This window comes from Poecilia mexicana, unplaced genomic scaffold (genome assembly GCF_051168715.1).
Source record: "Poecilia mexicana isolate PSO_F unplaced genomic scaffold, ASM5116871v1 scaffold_7, whole genome shotgun sequence".
In the NCBI taxonomy this organism is placed as follows: domain Eukaryota; kingdom Metazoa; phylum Chordata; class Actinopteri; order Cyprinodontiformes; family Poeciliidae; genus Poecilia; species Poecilia mexicana.
The window spans coordinates 22903594-22924001 of NW_028263376.1; the positions used below are offsets into that span (position 1 = coordinate 22903594).

Genomic DNA, 20408 nt, shown 5'->3' on the forward strand with positions numbered 1-20408 from the left:
TCTGTGTTGGTATTTCTGGAGTTCAGAAATACAGTCGGCCATGACGTTCTGACAGACTGGAAAAGGGGATGAGGTTGTTGATTATTCTCTTAAATTTGTTCTGATTCTACGTGATAAACCAAGACTGTTTTGAATCTGAGAAAACAAAGTGGGCCACTTTTATTCAACATGTATACATGCTCTCCCCTAGCTCTGATGATCAAATATTGCAACATCTCTTCCTACACACAAACTGTATTTTTTTTAGTGTTATTACATAGCCACAGTCAGTTACAGTCAAAATGTGTATCCATAATTTTAAGAAGCTGGTAAGTCAGACTTGTCTCTGTTTTAAAGCAGAAAAGGCAAGTGGTTTGCCTCCTCCTTTTCTGCTTTAAAACAAGATCTCGATATCAGTACTTGAATGGAGTTAATGAGGGTGAACAAACAAGTAGCATACGTTTCTGAATCCATCTCAGACGGTACATCAGTCTCCAAATATCAAAACCACCACCAGAGCACAGGGTTCCCATCAAAAGACACGTTTATGGGTATGTTCACCTTCATTAAATTATTGTTTCAAATGGTTTCTTCAAAAATTAAGGTAAATACATCACTCCTGTTCAAATTTACTGTGAATATGAATCAAGTATTGGAGTCATCCTGCATATGCCTCATCTTGCCCCAAAATAGCAGTACAAGAACAAATTTAAAGTTCCTTTCACCAAGGTTAAAGCTTTTATGTTTAAAGTTCACCACATTTACAACTGAATTCACAGTTGTAAAAGCTATAAACCAATCATTTTAGTTTCAAGTCTGTATTTATTACTTAATCTGAGATATGTGGCTGAAATATACAAGTGAAATAAGGATTTGGTAACTGGTGTTAGACTTATTACTGGATGATTTCAATTTCATCTGAATCCAACTGTGATTAGAATATTTTAATTTGGTTTTAACTGGGTTACATTTGTTATAAATCCACTACAGTTGTCTTGTAATTGGCCAACTGAAGGATATTTTTAACTGTTTCCATATAGGTAAGCATAACTGAATCATGAACAAAGATCATTACATTCATTTTTGGCTGAGAAAAACTGACTCGTTTCAGCTCTGCAAAAAAATGGGTCACCACAGAGTACACGTTCTAAAAGTTGGACACTTATTACAGTTTTGTAACTTTATTACAATAAATAAAATAAAAAACTGGACTGCTTGCTAAATTAAAATCCAATAAATATTAGTGGTCATTTTGACCAAAACATACAAATTCACAGAAGATTTGGAATTAAAAAAAAAAAAATTAAAAGTACAGAAACACATTCAGGTTAGCTTGCACAAAGATCCTGAAACAGTATATGCCTTTACTAAAAAAAAAAAAAGACACTGCACACCATAATGCATTTTACAGTTTACAAAAACAATGTAATACTAAGAGAAGACCTTTAAAACGGGCCTCGACATTGAATGACATTGCATGAGAAGTCTGAAACAAGCTCACCCAACTATAAATTTGCCTCTGAGGCTGTTACAAATGGGACACCAACATATTCACACCAGCCACCACATAACTTAACGTAATCTTTCAGATCAGTGCGTTCATTTTATTACAAAAAGAATGAATTACCACGTCCTACTTTTAAACTAAAAAAGTGCACTCTCACAAAGTTCCCTGTAAGAACATAGAAAATGATAAGGATTTGCATACAGCTTGCATCCTTAGCGTTTCATGTTAGAAAGAGCAGATTGTCCAGAAAAGTTGTGAAAATTGAATTTGAACTCTTAAAAAAAAGTAAACAGTGTTTGAACATGTGCAAAATGAACATGACCCACATCTTTGTAAATGTGTGACAGAAGCAAATATTGAAAAAAAAAAAAAAAGTGGACATTAAAAGAAATCATTTGTGCACACAAACATCCCTCTGGAACAATTCAGAGCATAATCATAATTCAAGTGTCATAAACAGGTTCGATTGACCTCAAGTGTTTTTGTGGAATTAAAATATAAAGTTGTTGGCAGGTGTCAGGGAGTGCTCGGGACTATTCAAGGGCTCATCCGCTTTTTTAGGGCAGCCAGTGCTGGGCAGAGGCCAGAAAACCAAGGCAGTGAGCCAACTCATGGCTGAAATAACTCAAATAAGTGCAATGTTCCTTGATCTCACCAACACCTGGTGTCTCTACGTTAGTGCTTTCCATGCACATAAACCAAAGCATTCCATGTGGAAAAATAAAACCAGTGGCAAAACGTACGTTAAAACATATTAGATCTTTAGCTGCGAGTGTGCACATCATGCGATCCTGCAGAGTGAAGACATGTGCGTTGACGTCCTGGCCCCCATCAGAAGCAATGACTCTTCGGTTATATAACCCTCCATGTGGCTGTGCCTCTGGCGAGGAGGAGGGGAGTGGGGGGGAACAGGAGGGACGGAGTGATGGGGGACTCTGTTCTGAAGCCTCAGTCTCCAAAGAACTAAATCATCTGAACACAGCAGTGACCAAAAGCAACAGTCGTGTAATGTTGAGTGAGAGAGAGAGGGATGCTCTGAGGCAGAGTGTGGTTGTTCCTGTGTGCAGAACACGAGCGTAAAGGTCCATCAGAGCTACAATGTGACAAACTGAACCACGTGTGTTGCATGTGTGAGGTCCCAGCGCTGCAGTGTTCCACTTTCATCCCCCCCGTGTTCACAGGGCGATGCTGTTGGTCCTGTAGTTGGCGAAGCAGAGAAGCGAGCTCGAGGGGTCGTCACAGTTGTTGGGCAGCTCCGCGTAAACGGCTGCCAGTGGATTCCTGCTAATGACCAGATCCAGGCAGTCTCCGGCCTCCATAATTAGAGGCACAGTGAGACAACAGTCCAAGTCCCTGGTCCTCACGCGGTTCACCTGGAAGACCACAGCCACCAATTAACATTCAACTTTGCATTTGTTTAACCCATTAAAACTGAAGTGAAGTTTTTCTTGTTAGTCGTTTCTTTGGGATTTAAAGCTCAGCGCAGTGCTTCTCAAACCTTTTTAAGCTAGTGGCACATTTTCAGAGTGCAAAACAGAGTTTCACATCAGGACTTTGACTTTTTCAGTTTGTTGTCGATTTGATTATGGATTAAAAATATATATGCAAAACACTAAGGCAGCTTGTGGCAGAAGCAAACAAACATATGGGCTAATGGTCCCTAAAGTCCAGAATTGAGAACCTCTGCTTTATGTGAGACAGGGTTTGTTGACGGAGATAAACAGTAAATAGTGCCGAGTCAATATGTGCCATGCTGACAGGCATATTACTGAAGATGATAGATTGCTGAAAGAAAGTGAAACTTTATCTCAGTATAGTTTAAAGTGCACATACACACACAATCAGGTTGTAGCAGTTTTTGGTGGGGGTTTTTTCAGTCAAGCTGTATAGACTGCATGAATGTTCATGAGGGAAAAGAGGTGAAATGATCAAAATCTCATGTTTTGCTAAAAAGATGGTATTTTAATGGGGCAGTGTTTACATTTAAAAGCAACATTATTTAAGTAAGTATGTCGGCAGAGCATGCCGATTATTCCAATGAGCTCTGCAACAAGCTATTTCAGCTTTCTTGCCCCCCCCTCATATAGTTTTAACCTGTTCAAAGAGAAACAGTACCTGAAGTATCCGGTCATAAGGTTTCAGACCAGCTTGTTCAGCGGGGCCGTCCGGCCTAATCATGTTGACATAAACTCCTTTTTCCAAGAGCCCATCTGATACACTGAAACCAAAGTCGTGGCTCTCAGGATCCTTCCTTAGAGAGACCTGCAAACAAGAAACAATTACAGTTGCACACGTGCATATGAAGCCATATGGAATGTTTAAATTTAACAAATTTGACCGTGTACTGCCAGTCACTGGACACTGGGCTAAATGGTAACTCCTTGCTGACAGCAACACTTTGTTTCCGTTAGCCAATGTGGAAACTCTAAACCAGCTGGAGCAACCACGGCTTTATGCCTCTGAATTATGCGTTTTGTTTTGGAAGAACAGCAGATTCATCCACAATCAAACAGCAGCTATAAAGATGTTGTTCAGATGACTTTCCATGACATGAGAAAAGTTGTATCAACTCCAAATAAGATTTATTGCTCTGTGGAGGACAGTCATGTGTTTCTTTATTGCCAGCCAAACATAACCTAAGGCAGGCGGAAACAGGTGTGTCAGAGAGAACTGCTAGTACATTGTGTGCAGTTTTAGGTGAAGCTGCAAATTATTTTTTTTACTGTATTAAAAGCAGTTCGATTTTATTTATTTTTTTTTAAATAATGTGAACATTGTGTGTGAGCTGTTGCCCGGTGTAACATTTCCTGTCGTACGTCTTGTGAATTTTGCGCGGCGATGTTGAACACCGTTTCATATCTGATCTGAGGACATTTTTCTTTATTATTTAGTTGTACGGTTGCTTCCCGTTTCATATTTTTCCTTCCTAGCAATGTCTCAAACCAAATCATGGAACATGTTTTAATAATCACAACTCTTCTCTTGTGATACCAGTCTGTTTTCTTTGCTTCTATAATTTGTTGATTCTGATGATCCCGCTGTCCTGTCATTGGGAGGAGACAGGGCAGCAATTCACATAGTTCAGTTACTGTAAAAGAAGTAAAGGAGACACGAGTGGGTCTGAGACGGCACTACGCTGAAAACATATTTGGTTGTGTGGAAATCAGCAAGTGGGCTCAAAAAAATATGTGCACAGCGCAGAGTCTCAGAAACGTGTTTGCATGCCCCTTCCCCCGTTTTCTGTTTGGAAAAATGTGTTAAAACGAGGCAGACGCGATGTTCTATAGCCAGCATCTGTGCTGGTATGAGTTATTTATATTAGGCCTCAAGGCATGAGGGACTTGGGTCATAGTATGTTTGGATTCAGAACTTGACATGGTTCATAATGCAGAAAATCAAATGTATAGGGTACTTGTTAAATATTCATATAAACTGATTTTTTTTTTTAATTATATTTATTGTAATGTCCAATGCTGGCAATAGTTACTCTGTTAAAATCGTTTTAAATCCCGCTGGTAAAAGTACTCGGGTTAGTGCGCTATATGATACATTTCCAGTATTATCACGCATCTTATGAAGCCTTTTCATAGAAGTAAACATCCATTAAGCCTTTTTCTTCAACTGTGGATGAGGCACACATCCTCAATTCACCTTCTGCAGTGCCAGGGATGAAGGGGACAGAATGTCAGAGGGGTCCCCTTTGGCCCTGGATGATCCATCTCTGGCTCCTGTCATGTTCAGGCTTTTGTTTTTAGACCTGCCGTGGATTCCTTCCGTCTTTATTGGACTAATCTCAGAGCGCAACACTGAGTCTTCACTGGTCTTGGTCTCCTCCAGGTACAGACTGAGAGTGCTGCCTGTCATAGAGGCCTGGAAGAGTCGACATGGGCAGGAATTATTCCAATACGATGTAGTAAACCAAAAAACAAACAAAAAAATAAAGGAAGCACGCATGCATTTTCTAATGTAGCCTAGTATGCAGATTAGCAGCTGAGGCGTTGTGTAAAACCTTTCCTTGGTCAATCTGGCAGCAGGTGCCCGACTTGTCTTGTCAGATTTAATAAGAGATTACTCACTGATGGTTATCATAATGCTTCATCAGGTATGTTCATTAAAGCTGGGATAAGCCCGAGGAATCAGAAGGACAAAGCAGATGGAGGCCACCTACTTCCAGTTCCCTGAGAATCCCAGACTGGCCACAGGTCTCGAGGTCCTGGAGAGCCTGGGACCAGAAGCTGTCGTCTTTGTTCAACGTGCCATGGCAGGAAGGGGGGCTGACGAATCTATGACAGTGCAGGAACCATAACGTAAGAGCAACCCTGCAAAGTCTGGAGGGGACTGCTGCATAGAAAAGCAGCATGGGAAATGTAGTTTCTTTTGGCTGCTGCACTGGAGAGCCCCAAACATTAAAAGAAAAAAAAAAAAGGTTGATTTTTTTTTTTTTTAACTGTAAATTGGCTCAGGAAGGGACTGAAAGGAGTCCGACTAGATTTAGAAAAAAAGCAAGAAAGAAACGCAACAAGTTCAAAAGGGTCAAGCTTGAGGAGACATGAGGCAGATGTATCCTTAAGTCTTTTAGTTGCTTTCAGAGGAAAATGTTTTTGCATTTTGTGTGGATAAGGGATGACAGGGCATCTGATTGTGACACCAGAGAGCTTGCGAACAGTTAATAAAGCAGATCAGAGATAGAATACCTGAGAAAGAAGAAAAAAAAAAGGACGGATTGGAAAAGCACACAACAAGTATGCACACAACATGATAAAACAGGTGCAGAGAGATTTCTCAACGAAAAGAACAGCAACATGTTTAGACTAAGAATACGGCTCTGATCAGAGTTACGGTTCCCTGTTCCACCATCAAAGCTACAAGCAATTTAAAGTCATGATTTCAATTGGTGTCTTGCATCTGATTGTAAAGATTTAGAGCACATGTCAGTTAATGTTCACTATTAACCATTTAAAAACAGGGGTTTTTTTCCATGTCAAGTTTAATTTGTGCAACTGGCCATTTACTTCGGCTCATTTCAAACCTTTATTTTGAAATCATTAGAAAAAAATTTAACTCGCCACTCAAGTCTCGTGTGACATCCAGAAGATGCACTAATATGCAAATAAGTAGACAACTTGGAATCAAACACCCTCCCTGAATGAAGAGAGATAAATGAGATAAGAGGAAGCATTACTCAGACAACTTCACCACCGCGCGACTACCAGCTGAACCAAAGTTAATTCAAAACCTGTGTAGACTATTAAAATCTGGGAGAAAGCATAAAGAGTTCAGTTGCACAAAAACAAATTTGAAATCGTTTTTTTTAATGGTTGTAGTAGTGAGCATTTTTTTTTTTTTTGCAAATAGATGAAATAGTGTGTTTATTTCTGGAAGAACTGAAAACTTTGCATTAAATTTCCAGGTTTTTCTGATCTGACCAGAACTGTATCTTTTGAACAAAAGGAAAAAATATATATATATAAAAAAAACAACAACAAAAAAAACAAAACATGAAATTCACCACCTAAAGATACGTTGACACAGATGTTGACAATGAGAGAACTTTAAGATTCCTACAGACTGCCAGCGTAACATGCAATATATTTATTTGATTTGATTCAACTCAGCAATACCAGTGCATCTTATGATATTGTGATAATTCCAACCTAAAGGTATAAACTTGCTCTCAGTTACTGCAGATGAAGCCAACATACTATTGTCACTTAAATATCATACAACCCATTGCAAATGTCCACATTTTTCAAACTGTGGTACAGCATTCAGTGCATTTTTTGATTTACAAATATTTATTCATACTTTGCAGTCCAGTTATGAAAGCTTAGCAATATTTAGCCTTCTCATTTCACTGCTACAATTCAGTGTTAGCAGCCATGACATCAACAAGAACAAACCTGAAATGCTTTTATAAAGAGCAAATGAATGAATAAACATAATTGGAACATTGTTGTTGAACAGGACATTTCTTCTCAGTTGCTTGGAAACATAACCTCAGCCCTCCGGACTCACCCAGGTATCTTGTCCCACTCATCCTCAGTGAATCCCCCATCGTACAGCCCTGCTTGCAGTCCCAAACCTCCAGAGCTGGAGGGCGTGTGGCTTCTGTGCTTCGGGCGCCTCCAGTCAAGTGGATTTAGGAGTAAATCAGATGTTTTGTGCAGATATAGTCCTGAAAGAAAATTAGATTTCCCCCCCCCTTGTTCTTAGATATTTTATATTTTTGCTCTTTTGTGCAAATAAATTAAATGTCTCAGATCAAACAAATGTTAATATCCAACAAACACAAAATCTTTTAATCTGCTTCATGTTGCCAGGCAGAATCTGTTCAAGTAATTTGCCGATTCCACATGTCTAGAGGTGATCAGGCCTGGTTGTGACTGATGAAATTAATGCCTAAAATAAAAAAAAATAATCACAGTTTATGATTCAGTAATAAATGATTGAAGCCCTCTTTGAAAACTGCTGTTTTTTGGTTTTATTCAGATTACTCTGACATTGAAATTCCTTTGATGACTAGAAATATGTGTGTGTGTCCTAAAATAATAAAAGCAGAAGAATTTAATATTGGGGTAAATATTTTTCCACTGTCCCGTCCTCGCACCCACCTTGGCTAATGTAGCCTGCATCAAACGCCGCACTGTCCCAGGAGCTCATGGCCGAGTCTATGCTGGGAACATTGGCCGAGTAGACCTCTGAGAGTTTGCTGGTTTTTTGGGAGTCTGTTAGTTCATCCTCTGGATCGCTCAGAAAGCCGCCTTCTCTGTCCACCGACCGCCCACAGTCAGACTCTGGGAGTAAAACGCAGAGCAGTTACTTGGGGAAGATAATTTTCTTCTTTTTAATTCTTTTGAACTTCCTAATTTTAAACAGTTTTGTTTGCTTTTGTTTCCACTCATGTTTGTTTCCAAACATTTTGGAGCGTTGGGTCATTTTTGAAAACTTGAGTTAACTTTGGAAATAGATTTTTGAAAAATGGAAGAACACAAGCCGAAACCTATGAGAGATGCCAAATAGGCCTCCATAAACGCAGAATCAAAGCGATTTATATTCCAAGATGTGTCTTAATTTTCCACAAATCAAGTTATTTTTGTTTTAAATCCTTTTAAATTACTTTTCATCTTAGTCATTTGAAAATTTAATGGTTTCCATCTGAAAAGCAAATAATTCAAAAAAGGAGATATATACGGTCAGCTTGTTTTTTGATTTTGAGGGTGACGGACTCCCCGGCCGTCTGCAGCAGATGAATGGCCTCGCTCAGAGGCTTCCCTTTAAGGCTGACCCCGTTGATGGCCAGAACTCGATCTCCTATGTGGATGGCCCCGGTTCTGCAGGGACAGGAAGGCAGAGGAGAAAGAGTTACCAGATTATACCAGACAGCAACAACAGAGCCGGTTGGAGAATCCTGTCAGACTGCCAGCGATCGGACACAGACAGAAACAAAGAGGCTTCTTGTTGTTGAAAGAAACCAGCCAGCTATTGTTCAAGCATCTCATTTGTTATAAAAAAAAAAAAAACATCAGCAAACAAGCTTCACATGTTCTTAAACCTGCTCTTTGCTCACCTTTCTGCCAGACCTTTCTTGGTAAGGCCAGAAATGACGATGGGGTCGAAAGGTTCCTCTGTGCCAGATATCGTGATGCCCAGGGGTCCGTTAAACCTCTTCAGCTCAACTGTGTAGATTATGGAGCCTGACATCTCCAGCTCATCTACAGCAAAAAGCACACAATACCCCCAGGCACATAAAATGTGTAATACATTCCTTGTAGATGTGTAATAAAACACAGACGCACCTCAGTTAGAGCTCGATTGCTGGCTTACGGATCCTTATCAAACAAGGCTTGTAAACCTTAATAGCCTGAATATAATACTTTACACCAAATACTTTAAAGTGTGCCGAGACCAAAGGTGGGAGCTCAGAAAAGCTTGACACCTTGATTATACTGTATTTTGCTCAAGTGTTCATTCCCCTTGAGCAGTTTCACATTTAGCCCCATTGTGTCTTTAGTTGGGATTTTATGTGAGAGAGCAGCACAAAGATCATAACTGATTTTTTTGGGGGGGAAGATACAAGTCTAAACGTTTATTACAAAATCAATCCACCTTTGCCAACATTTTCACATAAGCTTTGAACATCTTTCATCTGCTGAAGAAGGCAGCCCCACAGCATGATACCGTCATGTCAACAAGGGGATGATGAGTTTTGGTTTTTTAACGTGGGGTTTTGCATGAAGGCCAGAAAAGGAGTCTTCTTTTCAACAACAATTTTCTTCCATCAAAGTCTGATTTGTGGACGACAAAACTGAAAGTTATCCTATTGACAGATTCTTCCCAACTGAGCAGTGCGTCTCCTCCAAAACTACCATGGTCCTGTCAGCTGCTTCCCCTGATGATGACCATGTCTTTGTAAATTTGAAGTTGTAGCAGTCTATTTCACTTTTTTGGGTTGGCTTAAACAGTGGTCTGTGTTTAAACAGGGTACTGTAAAAGCCAATGATTTTCTGACTATCCCTAACCTATCTGCTTCTGTTCCTTGGGCTCTGTGACAAAGTCCTTCATAAAACAATTGTGTTTTACTAAAGATTTAATTTCACATGGGTGGAATATTTTCTAATCAAGTTATTTCTGAAGTAAGTTTGTTGCATTGAGGTTTAGGCATCACATTAATGTTACAGGGGAGCTGAATACAAATGCAGATCATTCATTTATACATTTCACAATCACACACTACGTTGTAGAATCAACTAAGTGATTGGTTTTAAACTATACATCATTATTGATCCTATTTAACTGTACAGCCCCTTGCACCAATATTTAGTCCAAATAAGGCTTTTTAAAGGCAGCAAGTTGCTCTATACTGAGTGTAGAAATATGAACTCAAGATGTTTTGCACAGCCATAGATCTTGTATCACGAACTGGAGGAATGCTCTGTTTACTTTGAACATTAATATTTTATGAGCGGGATCCTTGTACCAATGTTGTCCTCGTCCTTCTGGATCCGCAGTTTGACCATGTCTTCGGCCTGCTGCAGGACATGCATGGCGTCCTCCATGGTGCAGTTCTCCAGGCGAACAGAGTCGATGGCCAGCAACCGGTCCCCGGGCTCCAGAGTGCCTGTTCTAGCAGACACAACCAAGAGCGAGATGATCACAACCATTAACCTGGACCAGAGGCAGCATCAGCAGAATCCTCTTAGCCTCAGTGGGATCTGTGGGGGTGACCGTAACCTCACCCTAAACCTAATCGACCCCGACCCCGCCTGAAATGTAGCTGCCCTACTGATCTAGTTATGATGGCTCAATCCTATTAGCCCTCTGTTACACCGCAGACATATCTTATCTGGTCCATGAGTGAGTCAGTGTAAACCTTGATCAACGTCGTCTCTGATGTGACCCGCAGCGTCCAACTGTGGGGAAATGTAGATATATGCATGATGGAACCCACCTGTGTGCTATGCTTCCTTTCCTGATGTCCGAGATGATGAGGGGCTTGCCAGGTTTCTTACTTGCTGGTAAAAGTGGGGAAAAAAATGTTTTTATTTCATGTAGCAGCACAAAAGAACAGACAAGATTCTGAAAAATCAATCATTTTGCATCCCTTTCTATGGCAACTTGGCTTTCCCTTTTGTTTTTTTGTTTTTAGGACACTGGTCTGTACCAGTGTCCTAATGAAGGACACTGGTACAGACCAGCATTATTCAGAGGTAATGAGCTATGTGCCTCCATGTTTTCACAAGTCTCAGTTTTATGGATCAGGGAACTCAGACTCCACAACTTGAAGGCGATGTAGTGTGTTTGAGCAACACTGCCCCCTGCTGACAGTCCCTCAGACCTACCGCTGATGGTGATGCCCAGCTCCACTCCTCTGCGCTTCGGTAGTTTGACGTGGAAAGTGCCACTGCTTGGAACAACAGACTCTAATTTGGATTCAAACAAACAGAAAAAAAAAAAACAGAAAGGTGAAGCTTAACCAGACTTTAGGTTTTATCGTGAACATTTTTCAGTAGGTGATACCTGCAACATCAAATTCAACCTCCACTGTAACTTTGTTTGCCAGAGCAGAGTCTCTGAGCAGCTGATGAGCTTCTTCCAGAGTGCCATCTTCAGTCGGGATCCCATTGATGGACAACACTCTGTCTCCAACTTGCAACAGTCCACACCTATGTACCAAAACACATAAAGATGAAATGTATGTATTTATTACATCAAATGAATGTTATACAAGAAATGAAAAAAAATATATGTTAAAGACAAAGCAGGAAAAAAAAGCATATGTAGAAATAAAAATAGAGCATAATTAAATGAAAATATAAAGAGAAACTTCAATAAAAGTAGATGAAACAAAAATGTTAACACAATATAAATGCAAGTAGAGCAAACTATAAAATACAGAGTAAATGTTGAGGAGAAATGAGGATGAATGAGGAAATAAACTAAAAATAAACGATGAAAATACAGACAGGAAGATAGAAAATAAATTAATAGAAGTATGTAAAAAGTGCAGTTATAAATATCAAAAACTGGTATATTTGTAAATAGAAAGAGATCATTTTCAATGATGAAATGCGTAAATTATACATCATAGTGGCTTGAGGTCCACACCATTTAAAATAATTTAGTATGTTCTGAGACATCTAGTCAAATTAAACATGTTAGTGTCCCCTGCGTAGATTTTGTCTTCCTCTTGTGGCAGCAAGAGTAACTACATGACCGCCTGTGCCTCTGGTGTTCTGCTGTTGACAAAAAGACTCACTACTCTGAGTTTTCCCGATCAAAACTAATTGAATCCTTAACTGCTAGGGTTTCGTTTACTCCCCTTGGAGCTCTGTAGTGCCTTCCTCCTCTTCAGCTCTACCAACATAAACATCACGATCAAAGCAACAGGATAAGAATTTTACCAGCAGGTACAAAACTGTATTGAAGATCAACTTATTGCAGGCTACATCTTGTAACTCCAACCCTGCACATCAGAGCAGTTACTAAAAGCAGCAAGTATGAAGTCAAATGGAGTCCCACAGAGCTGGCGTGAACAGTGAACACCTTTCTGGTATCTTTACATCAGCTTCAAATGGATCTCGCCAAGGAAGCGCTGATGTCTGGAGGAGGTAGGGAGCAGAAACAGGATGACACCATTACAGAGACCCCAAACTGTGCGGGAAACGTTAAATGCTGTCAACTGAAATTAATTCACTGAAAACTGAAGCTCGTTGACCTTGCATTGGAGGCCGAGGCACTAAAATCACAGTGGGTTGCTGTACTTTAGTCACTCATGTCAAACTGCTTCTGGACTAATCATGTTACAGGACCCGGGGGACACGGCCCCGCGCTGCCGACACACACACACACATCATTAGTCTTGTAGGACAGACTTTATAAACTGGCCTCATTTAAGATGTGTGTTAACTACACAGCACTGTGCGCCGCGTTCTGAATTAATACGCCTAATTCTGCCTTCGACCAGTAGGACGATGAAGACGAGGCTTCAGAACCCCTTTTTTGTGTTTAGTGCATCACTGATTTATTCAGTGAACCATTTCTCCAACCTTAAACAGAACCTGGTAAAGACGAGGGGCGTCAACCTGCATGACCACACTTCCTGATATTAACACATGACCACTGACCAACAGTGTTCACAGTGCGAAGCTGCTGGCAGCATAGCTGGAAAAATGAAACGTAGCAGATGTTTCCATGCCTTCAGCCATCTGCTGTCCTTTCAGATTTATTCAGTGACCCCTCCTCCCCTTTGGTGATCAGGACATTTGAAATGTATTAGATTTCCGGGATCACACATATTTAAAAAATAAATAAATTAAAATCGCTGACGACACAATTATTGGTACCTTAAATCATCCGTTTAAAATAAATGCAACAAGCATTTTTACGCTGCATGTTTTTATGTTTTGTTTTTTTTCTTTTCAATTTAAAACAGACAATAATGAATTAACTAATAAGCTCTTAAAAACTGTTTAAAATATGTTGGCCTTTATTAGAAAAGTGAACACAAGTCACTATTGGGTTAATGAGAGTGATCCAAAATATTCAACTAAAGTCATGTAGAAAATGTTGAGGCAGAAAACAGCCACCACTAATCCCAGAACAAAAACATTATCTTTAACTGTAGTTTTCCAACTCATACTGTGTTTACACAAACTGATCAATACTCCCTACAAGAAAAGACAAAAGCATAAACATTGGAATTTCAAATCCAAGCAAAGGTAATGAGATTACTGCATTATTCAATACTCAGACAAGGTTGATGGATTTTTTTGTTGTTGTCTGTAGGTCAATTTGAATATGCATTTAATACAGCCACATTTTCCTTTAAACATCTTTAAATGCAGATGTCCTCAGAGGAGCTCTGAAACACTCGAGGCGGGCTGTGACATACAGGCATGAAGACAGCGCGTTTGTTCAGTCACATACAATACTTCTCTGCTTGATTTGGAAAACTTAAAGAGCTTGCTCTGGGCTTCGGTCTAACAGCAGGAGACACTTAGTGCTTACAAATGCCACAAAAGCCTTGAGAAAACACAATGAATCCAGAAACTAAAATGTATTTTTGCTTCTAGTAACTTCACAAAAAAAATAAATATATGTCATTTAAGTCACATTTTAGTTAGGACAAAAGACTTTTTTTTGTTGATAGATTCCGATTCCATTTCCCAATTGCACCTTTCTTGTTGCACCAGTTTTCTCACATCACTGCATATAAAACCTCTGACAAAAGGAACCGCAGAATGACGCGTTTATCAAGCTAATGTTTCGGATTAGAATTTTATCTTGCGTCAGAAAAAACATTTCCAATTGCAGTATTATTGCTCAATACGTCAATGACTACAGCTGGCTGTGATTAACTCAAATTTCCCTTGAGCTGCATTTATCATCAACAACAACATTCCCACCACTTTCCATGAGCTTAAGCGTTTTATTCCAGGCAAGCCAAATCAGAGCTGGGCATCATGAACGGTGATATGCAAGGCTGAGACAAAATTACTATATTTGCGTGCAGTACCTTTCATAAGTAATCATACCTCTTCACTTTTTTCCAAACACTTTTTTGGAAGTGCTGGGGGAAAAGAGAAACTTAATAGATTTGTCAAGTACATTGAAAACCAGTGATCAATTTTGACCTCTCCGCTGCATGAGCTTGGTGTTGGTTTAGTAAATAAAATATCTGTAAAATGCCTGCAAGGTTGTGGTTTAAAACTGACAAAATGTGAACAAGTTGAATGAATACTTCCACAGGGAACTGTACGTCAAAACTTTACATTTTGTTACAATAGTCACTGAATTATTTAAAATTTGCTACATTTATAAACATACTTATGTCTGGGACAACTCCATCACTCCAGTTAGAGAGATTTCCTTTTAGCTGCATTCAACCAGTAACGATCGTCCACTAATGTGCAATCTAAGGCAGGGATTCAATTTGTTGCACTTAAAATGACAGATCACTCTAGATACAGGACAGCCGACGTCCTAATTAAACGCCCGCAGCTGAACGTCTGTCGGTTACATAGTGAGTGAATTTCTTCCCTCATTAGAAACTGAGGCCCTTCAGATAAAGGTGACCGTGTTTGCTGCCTAATTTCTGTTTAGGTGTCTGACTGGGTTACCTCTCGGCGGGGCTGTCGGGCTCTATAAAGCGGATGACCGGGGGTGCAGACAGTGTTTCTGTGGCAAACACGCCGCCCTGCAGCTGGATCCCAAACCCAGTTAGCGGGTCCCCCCTCAGGAGGACTTCACTCGTTTCCACGTGGAAAATCTGCCCCCCAGGCCCGACAGAGCTGGAGGACAGGGACACTGAGGAAGAGAGAGGACACGTCACGCAGAGATACCACTGGAAATGCGGCAGAGAGATGGAGCAAAGGAAGGGACCTTTGGAGATGGTTTGAGAGGGTGAGGAGAACAGACAACCACCCACTGGCTCAGTGGCAGGGGAATAGGAAGTGAATGAGTCACAGTCACGCTTGCGTCAACAATCAGTTGAGTCTATTCGAGTCGAGGCTCAGGTTACTCAGATAAATCCATTTTCACACCTCGGTGTAAGCAGTTCAAGGCTCTGAGCTGCAAAATATACTAATAAGACCTGACAGCTGACTAGAATTTCACTCCATGCAGGATCTATTAAATGAAACTACATCACTTTTAGCAGATGGTCTACTAAACTGACAGTGGAGTGAGTGTGTGTGCTGTAAATGCAGGCATGGATTTAAACATGTTAGTCAACCTTTATGCGTTGAGAATGTTTCATACACAGGACACAAAGTGCTTAAAAAAGGATGAGACTCAATTTAAAGACACAGAGAGAAAAACACCATCATTGACCCAAACAGATCACAAAGAGCCTTTTTATTATTTGCCAGAAGATCTCCAAGACTTTTGGAAAAACATTCTGCTCCACAAAAGTGGAACCTTTTGAAGGGTTTGAACACAGACACAAAGCTAAGACAGAATTTCAGAAACAGAAGATTATGCAGACAGTCAAACATTATGGTTGTGCTGTGGCAGAGACTGCTTTGCAACTTCAGGGCCATAACAACTTTCCATAATTGACGGAATCAAGAATTCTGAACTTGACCAGAAAATCCTAAGGGAGAATATTTGGCCACCAGTTTTTGATCTTAACTTCAGCTGCATTTTATTTGTTTTGCAGGATGATGATCCAAAATTGAAGTTCACCTATGGATGGCTTAAGAAAAAAAATGTGTTGGAAAAATAAAGTTTTGAAGGAACCTAGTTTATTTTCAATGTGGATGAAACAACATTTCTCTGAAAAAGACTGGGCCGAAATCTCTTCACAGTGATGGAAAAACACTTATCGGCCATTATTGCTGCCGATGGGGGATGTTTTTTCAAATCACTACATTTCATCAGGTTGAAAAGCACAAAAACGCAAGTTTTAAGTTTGCTTTAAAACAATTAGGAGTCTCAGTCTCTTTTTGTAGCACAAAAGGAGATAATTTATCTTACATGAGCTCTTGTGGTCCTTCTTCCTGTTCCTCCTTCTCCCAGTGGCGCTGCGGGGGCTGGTGGGGGCGACGGGGGCAACGGGGCAGGGCAGAGTGTTGCTACCTTGGCTGCTGAAGCCGGAGGTGGCTGTGGATGAAGGGGAGAAGCCGGCGCTCACAGCTGCCGAGACAAAACAGAGCAACACAAGGACTGATATAGCAATAAAAAGAAAATGATACAGAAAAAAAAAAAAAAAAAAATCAATCACCACAGCAGTAGAATGGAGCGAAAAAGTAAAAAGGTTGCGACTATTATTTGGGAGGTCATGGAGAGATGTTTTAATAATTGGGCTGTTAAAGACCCAAGAAAGCGGCCCTGCCAGCAGCAGAGCTGTCACAAGTGATAACTTACATTTGCAGTGGTCCTGCTGGTTGTGTGGGTGGCTCGGGCTGCTCCATGTCTTGCTGTGGCTTGCGTGTGGGGGATGGCAGTAGTTGCCGCTTTGGTCCCAGTGGTGATGGTTGCTTTTCTGTACTTTAACTGCAGCAACAAGAACAAAAAGAAGCACATGCATCAATAAAATAAGATGACTAATTTAAAAAAAAAATAAATCAAGTCCACTGGAAACCGCCACGATTTGCTTTTCATGTCTAAATTTAAATCTCCACCTGGAGGATACGCCAGCAACCAGTAATTGATATTAAATGCGTTTTACCCGACACTTTAGATTGGATCCTGGAGCTTAATGTATTTGCAGATCAATCAGGTTTTTTTTTTTTTGGGAAAAATCACAGAAATATTTCTAAACAAATCTTACTTCTGCTGGCCAGGCTCCACAGAGCTGATTTCAAACTGAAGATCATTTTGATCATTTCTTTCTAACAGAGGGAGTAAGACTGCTGAACACAGTCAGAAAGTCCTGCTGACTGACTGCTTGGAGGCATGCAACTCCTCCTTGATTGAGTACAGCTGAAGGCCTGATTGGTATTACTGCAGAGTTTGTGTCTCTGCGTCTGATTGGCGGTGCTGAAAGTGCTTGGTGTCAGTCTTTATTACCCCAGTGCAGATTTAATTCACATTTCTAGAGTCTGGTTCATGTTAAATGGTTTCATCTTACAAGTGGAAAACCTGAGCATTTTTGTCAGGCTGCATTCATGAAGCGATCAAAGGAAAAAACAGCTGACCAACTGTCTGACACTCACCCCAATAATTACCGCCTCCTTCCAGATTCAGGCAGCTGTTATCAGTCATTCAGTTACAAATTTGACATTCATCCTTGCCGCCTCGTTTGGAAACGTCTAATCTCTGACAGCTTGCTTGCATGGATGAAGTATTTTATCAAGAGATTGCTGACTGGCGCCTGGCATGCATGCAATACTCGAGGACTTTGGCTAAATCCAATCATACGTATTCAGACTACATGCAGCAGAACCTCTGGGCCTTTTCAAGAAACCAAGATCTACGTAGCTCAAATCAGCCCGAAAAGCCCTGACTCTGCCAGCTTAAATTAAGCTCACCTAGGGCACTCTTTTCAAGATATTTTGCTTTCAGTCTTAGTGGGTGGAAAGATATGTCTTCTAATCTTTCAGTCAGCCTCATTAAATCCTCTGAGAAGATTAAGCAAATTGCATTTTATAATCATGCCTCCTCCCAGAGAAGAGGAGCTGTGAAAATTGTTTCATCCCAAAAGCACACTTGCTAAACGATGAGTTGTTACTGAAAGCGAATATCAGAAAACATGCCCAGATTGTTACCATACTGGTGGTCAACAGAATCATTTATCTGATGTAATATTTACAGTGTAACATCCACCTAAACAAGTTCAAACTGACATTATCATCTCGCATGCTCCAAGTGATGTTAAGAAATCTTTTTAATCTGCGTGCACTAATGAATGGGATTCAAAATGTGTAAAAGATAAAAAAAAAAAAAAAACATGTTAGAGAAAAATTTTACCTGTCATTTGACACAGAGGCCCAAAGCATCACACACCCTCAACCATGCCTAAAAGTGAGAATGAAGTACTTTCCCTTATCTGTGAGAAGAGAACTGCAGTGGGGAAATTCATGTTTATGTTTGTGACAGTAGGAGAGAAAAGGGTTTTCTAATGGGATATCTTCCAAACACATGGTTTGCATATAAATAATAGTTTTTATTGAGACTTGGTGATCCCAAAATACCCATTTTTACAGCAGTTCTGGAAAACTGAAATGTGAAGGAAAAGGAATCTTTTTAGATGTAAGATGAAGTAAAAAAAAAAAAAAAATATATATATATATATATATATATATATATATATATATTCTCCTAAAAATCTGACACAATTCTTTTAAACAAATTTGATCATATTCAAAACAGCAAATTATTAAATTTCATTTTTAATGTTTATGCTGAAACATTGAAAGAAGTAAAATCTGGGGAAGGAGTTCAATGGTTTTATTTCCTTCTTTTAGCTTTCTCCCCTAGTGTGATCCATCACATCTCAGGGCTACAAGTTCTTGTGGCTGCTGATTCAAATATAAAACTGCAGGAACATGATCTCTGACAGAGAAAGCTCATCTGTGTGTTGTTTAATGATACCCATGCAAGTGTGCAAGCAAAGCAAAGGGCCATGAGCATACCAAAGAAAAAACACGCAGTCAAGCTTATTCAGAAAGTCTGAAAAAAAGACAGCTAAACCCTTTACTGCTGCATGTTATGCTGCAAAGAACAGAGTGGTCACTGTATGCATGGTGAGACAAGGGTTTGGGGGAAAACTTGCACATGACAACATGACAAAACCAAAGAAAATCATAAATCACTTAAAAATAGGACAGATTTTACAAAACCGCCTTTTGTCTTTCTTAAATCTTTATACTTTAGAGCCAGAAGACGTAAAACTCTTGAAAGTATGAAACGTGTTTGGTTATTTCATTGCTTTCCAAAGAGAATAGGTCATTTTAAAATATGCTTTTCTACAAGAATGAAAACAAAATGTTCCTAAAACCCTGGCCACAGTAAAAAGGAAAAGTTGTGAAAATAGCTGGAATACAGCCATGGATTTGCTTAAGTGAGTTTCACCTCGGGGTAGCCATACTCTTTTCAGAATGTTTTGACATTTTACACTCCAGATAAATTATTTATTAATACCACCAGTAAAAAAAAATAGAGGTAAATAACCGGAAGCTGCAGGCTCTTGCTTACATCTTATCTTTTTTCTTTTTCTTAATTTTTTCTTAAAAAAACAAAAAAAAAAACAATAAATTTGGGTTTCTGTGACCCGCAGAACATACCTGTGTCTTGTGGCCTGATGGGAAGTCTGCTCTGACTGGCTGGAAGAATCTCAAGTTTGAGATTCTCTGAGGTGCTGGCCAGCAGCTGCGTTGCCTCCATCAGGGAGCAGTGCTCAGTGTTTGTCCCGTCTATGGACAGCAGGATGTCTCCCACATGAAGCGCGCCACATCTGAGAGTGAGACAAAGACCGAGGCTCCGTTTTGGATGTCTGCTTTGTCAAGAGACACTTTGCATAGAAGGAACATGCAGAAGACTTGCTTCACCTTTCCGCCACACTTGCTGGCTTTATCTTGTCGATAACGATGACTTGCTTGTTTCTGTACGTCGTGGTTGTGAGGCTGATCCCCAGGCTGGCAGAAGGACCTTTCACTATTTCCACCAGCAGAGGGCCCGAGGCCTGCTGCACTGCCTCTGGAACAGACAACACAAGCATGCAGAACATTACACAGATCTACTCAATCTAAATCGGCACAAAAAAAAACAAACAAACAAATAAGTTGATTTAGATTCAGCGAAAAAAGGAAAATGGTTTACAATCTGAACTGTGATAGAAACAATGCTTGTGTTTTCATCACAGTTCAGAGCTTGTGTGGATTATAGTTACGGGTTATTAAGACCCCTAACAATCCCCGACTGAACATAAGTTATCTGAATAATATTCAGTGACTTCTAGGAAACTAGGGGTCAAAATTTA

The 20408-nt window shown here is 40.0% G+C and overlaps 1 protein-coding gene and 1 long non-coding RNA gene across 2 annotated transcripts in view; one reads left to right on the forward strand and one right to left on the reverse strand.

Moving 5' to 3' along the window:
* Positions 1-1141: 1141 nt before the first annotated feature.
* Positions 1142-20408, reverse strand: part of LOC106933932 (glutamate receptor-interacting protein 2-like) — a 34445-nt gene continuing 15178 nt past the window's right edge. The window contains exons 8-24 of the mRNA XM_015013482.2: positions 19978-20125; positions 19714-19883; positions 16853-16981; positions 16463-16621; positions 15106-15292; positions 11504-11649; positions 11326-11406; positions 10935-10998; positions 10464-10609; positions 9054-9198; positions 8678-8817; positions 8098-8280; positions 7502-7661; positions 5655-5769; positions 5138-5356; positions 3602-3748; positions 1142-2859 (exon numbers count right to left, since the gene is read on the reverse strand). Of these exons, the coding sequence (XP_014868968.2) occupies positions 2662-2859; positions 3602-3748; positions 5138-5356; positions 5655-5769; positions 7502-7661; positions 8098-8280; positions 8678-8817; positions 9054-9198; positions 10464-10609; positions 10935-10998; positions 11326-11406; positions 11504-11649; positions 15106-15292; positions 16463-16621; positions 16853-16981; positions 19714-19883; positions 19978-20125 (2537 nt within the window). The 3' untranslated portion in view covers positions 1142-2661. The remainder of the gene's footprint in view (positions 2860-3601; positions 3749-5137; positions 5357-5654; positions 5770-7501; positions 7662-8097; positions 8281-8677; positions 8818-9053; positions 9199-10463; positions 10610-10934; positions 10999-11325; positions 11407-11503; positions 11650-15105; positions 15293-16462; positions 16622-16852; positions 16982-19713; positions 19884-19977; positions 20126-20408) is intronic.
* LOC106933935 (uncharacterized) lies at positions 15245-16224 on the forward strand. Its single transcript, XR_001421605.2, has 2 exons — positions 15245-15388; positions 16146-16224. It is a non-coding gene; the product is annotated as an uncharacterized LOC106933935 (long non-coding RNA).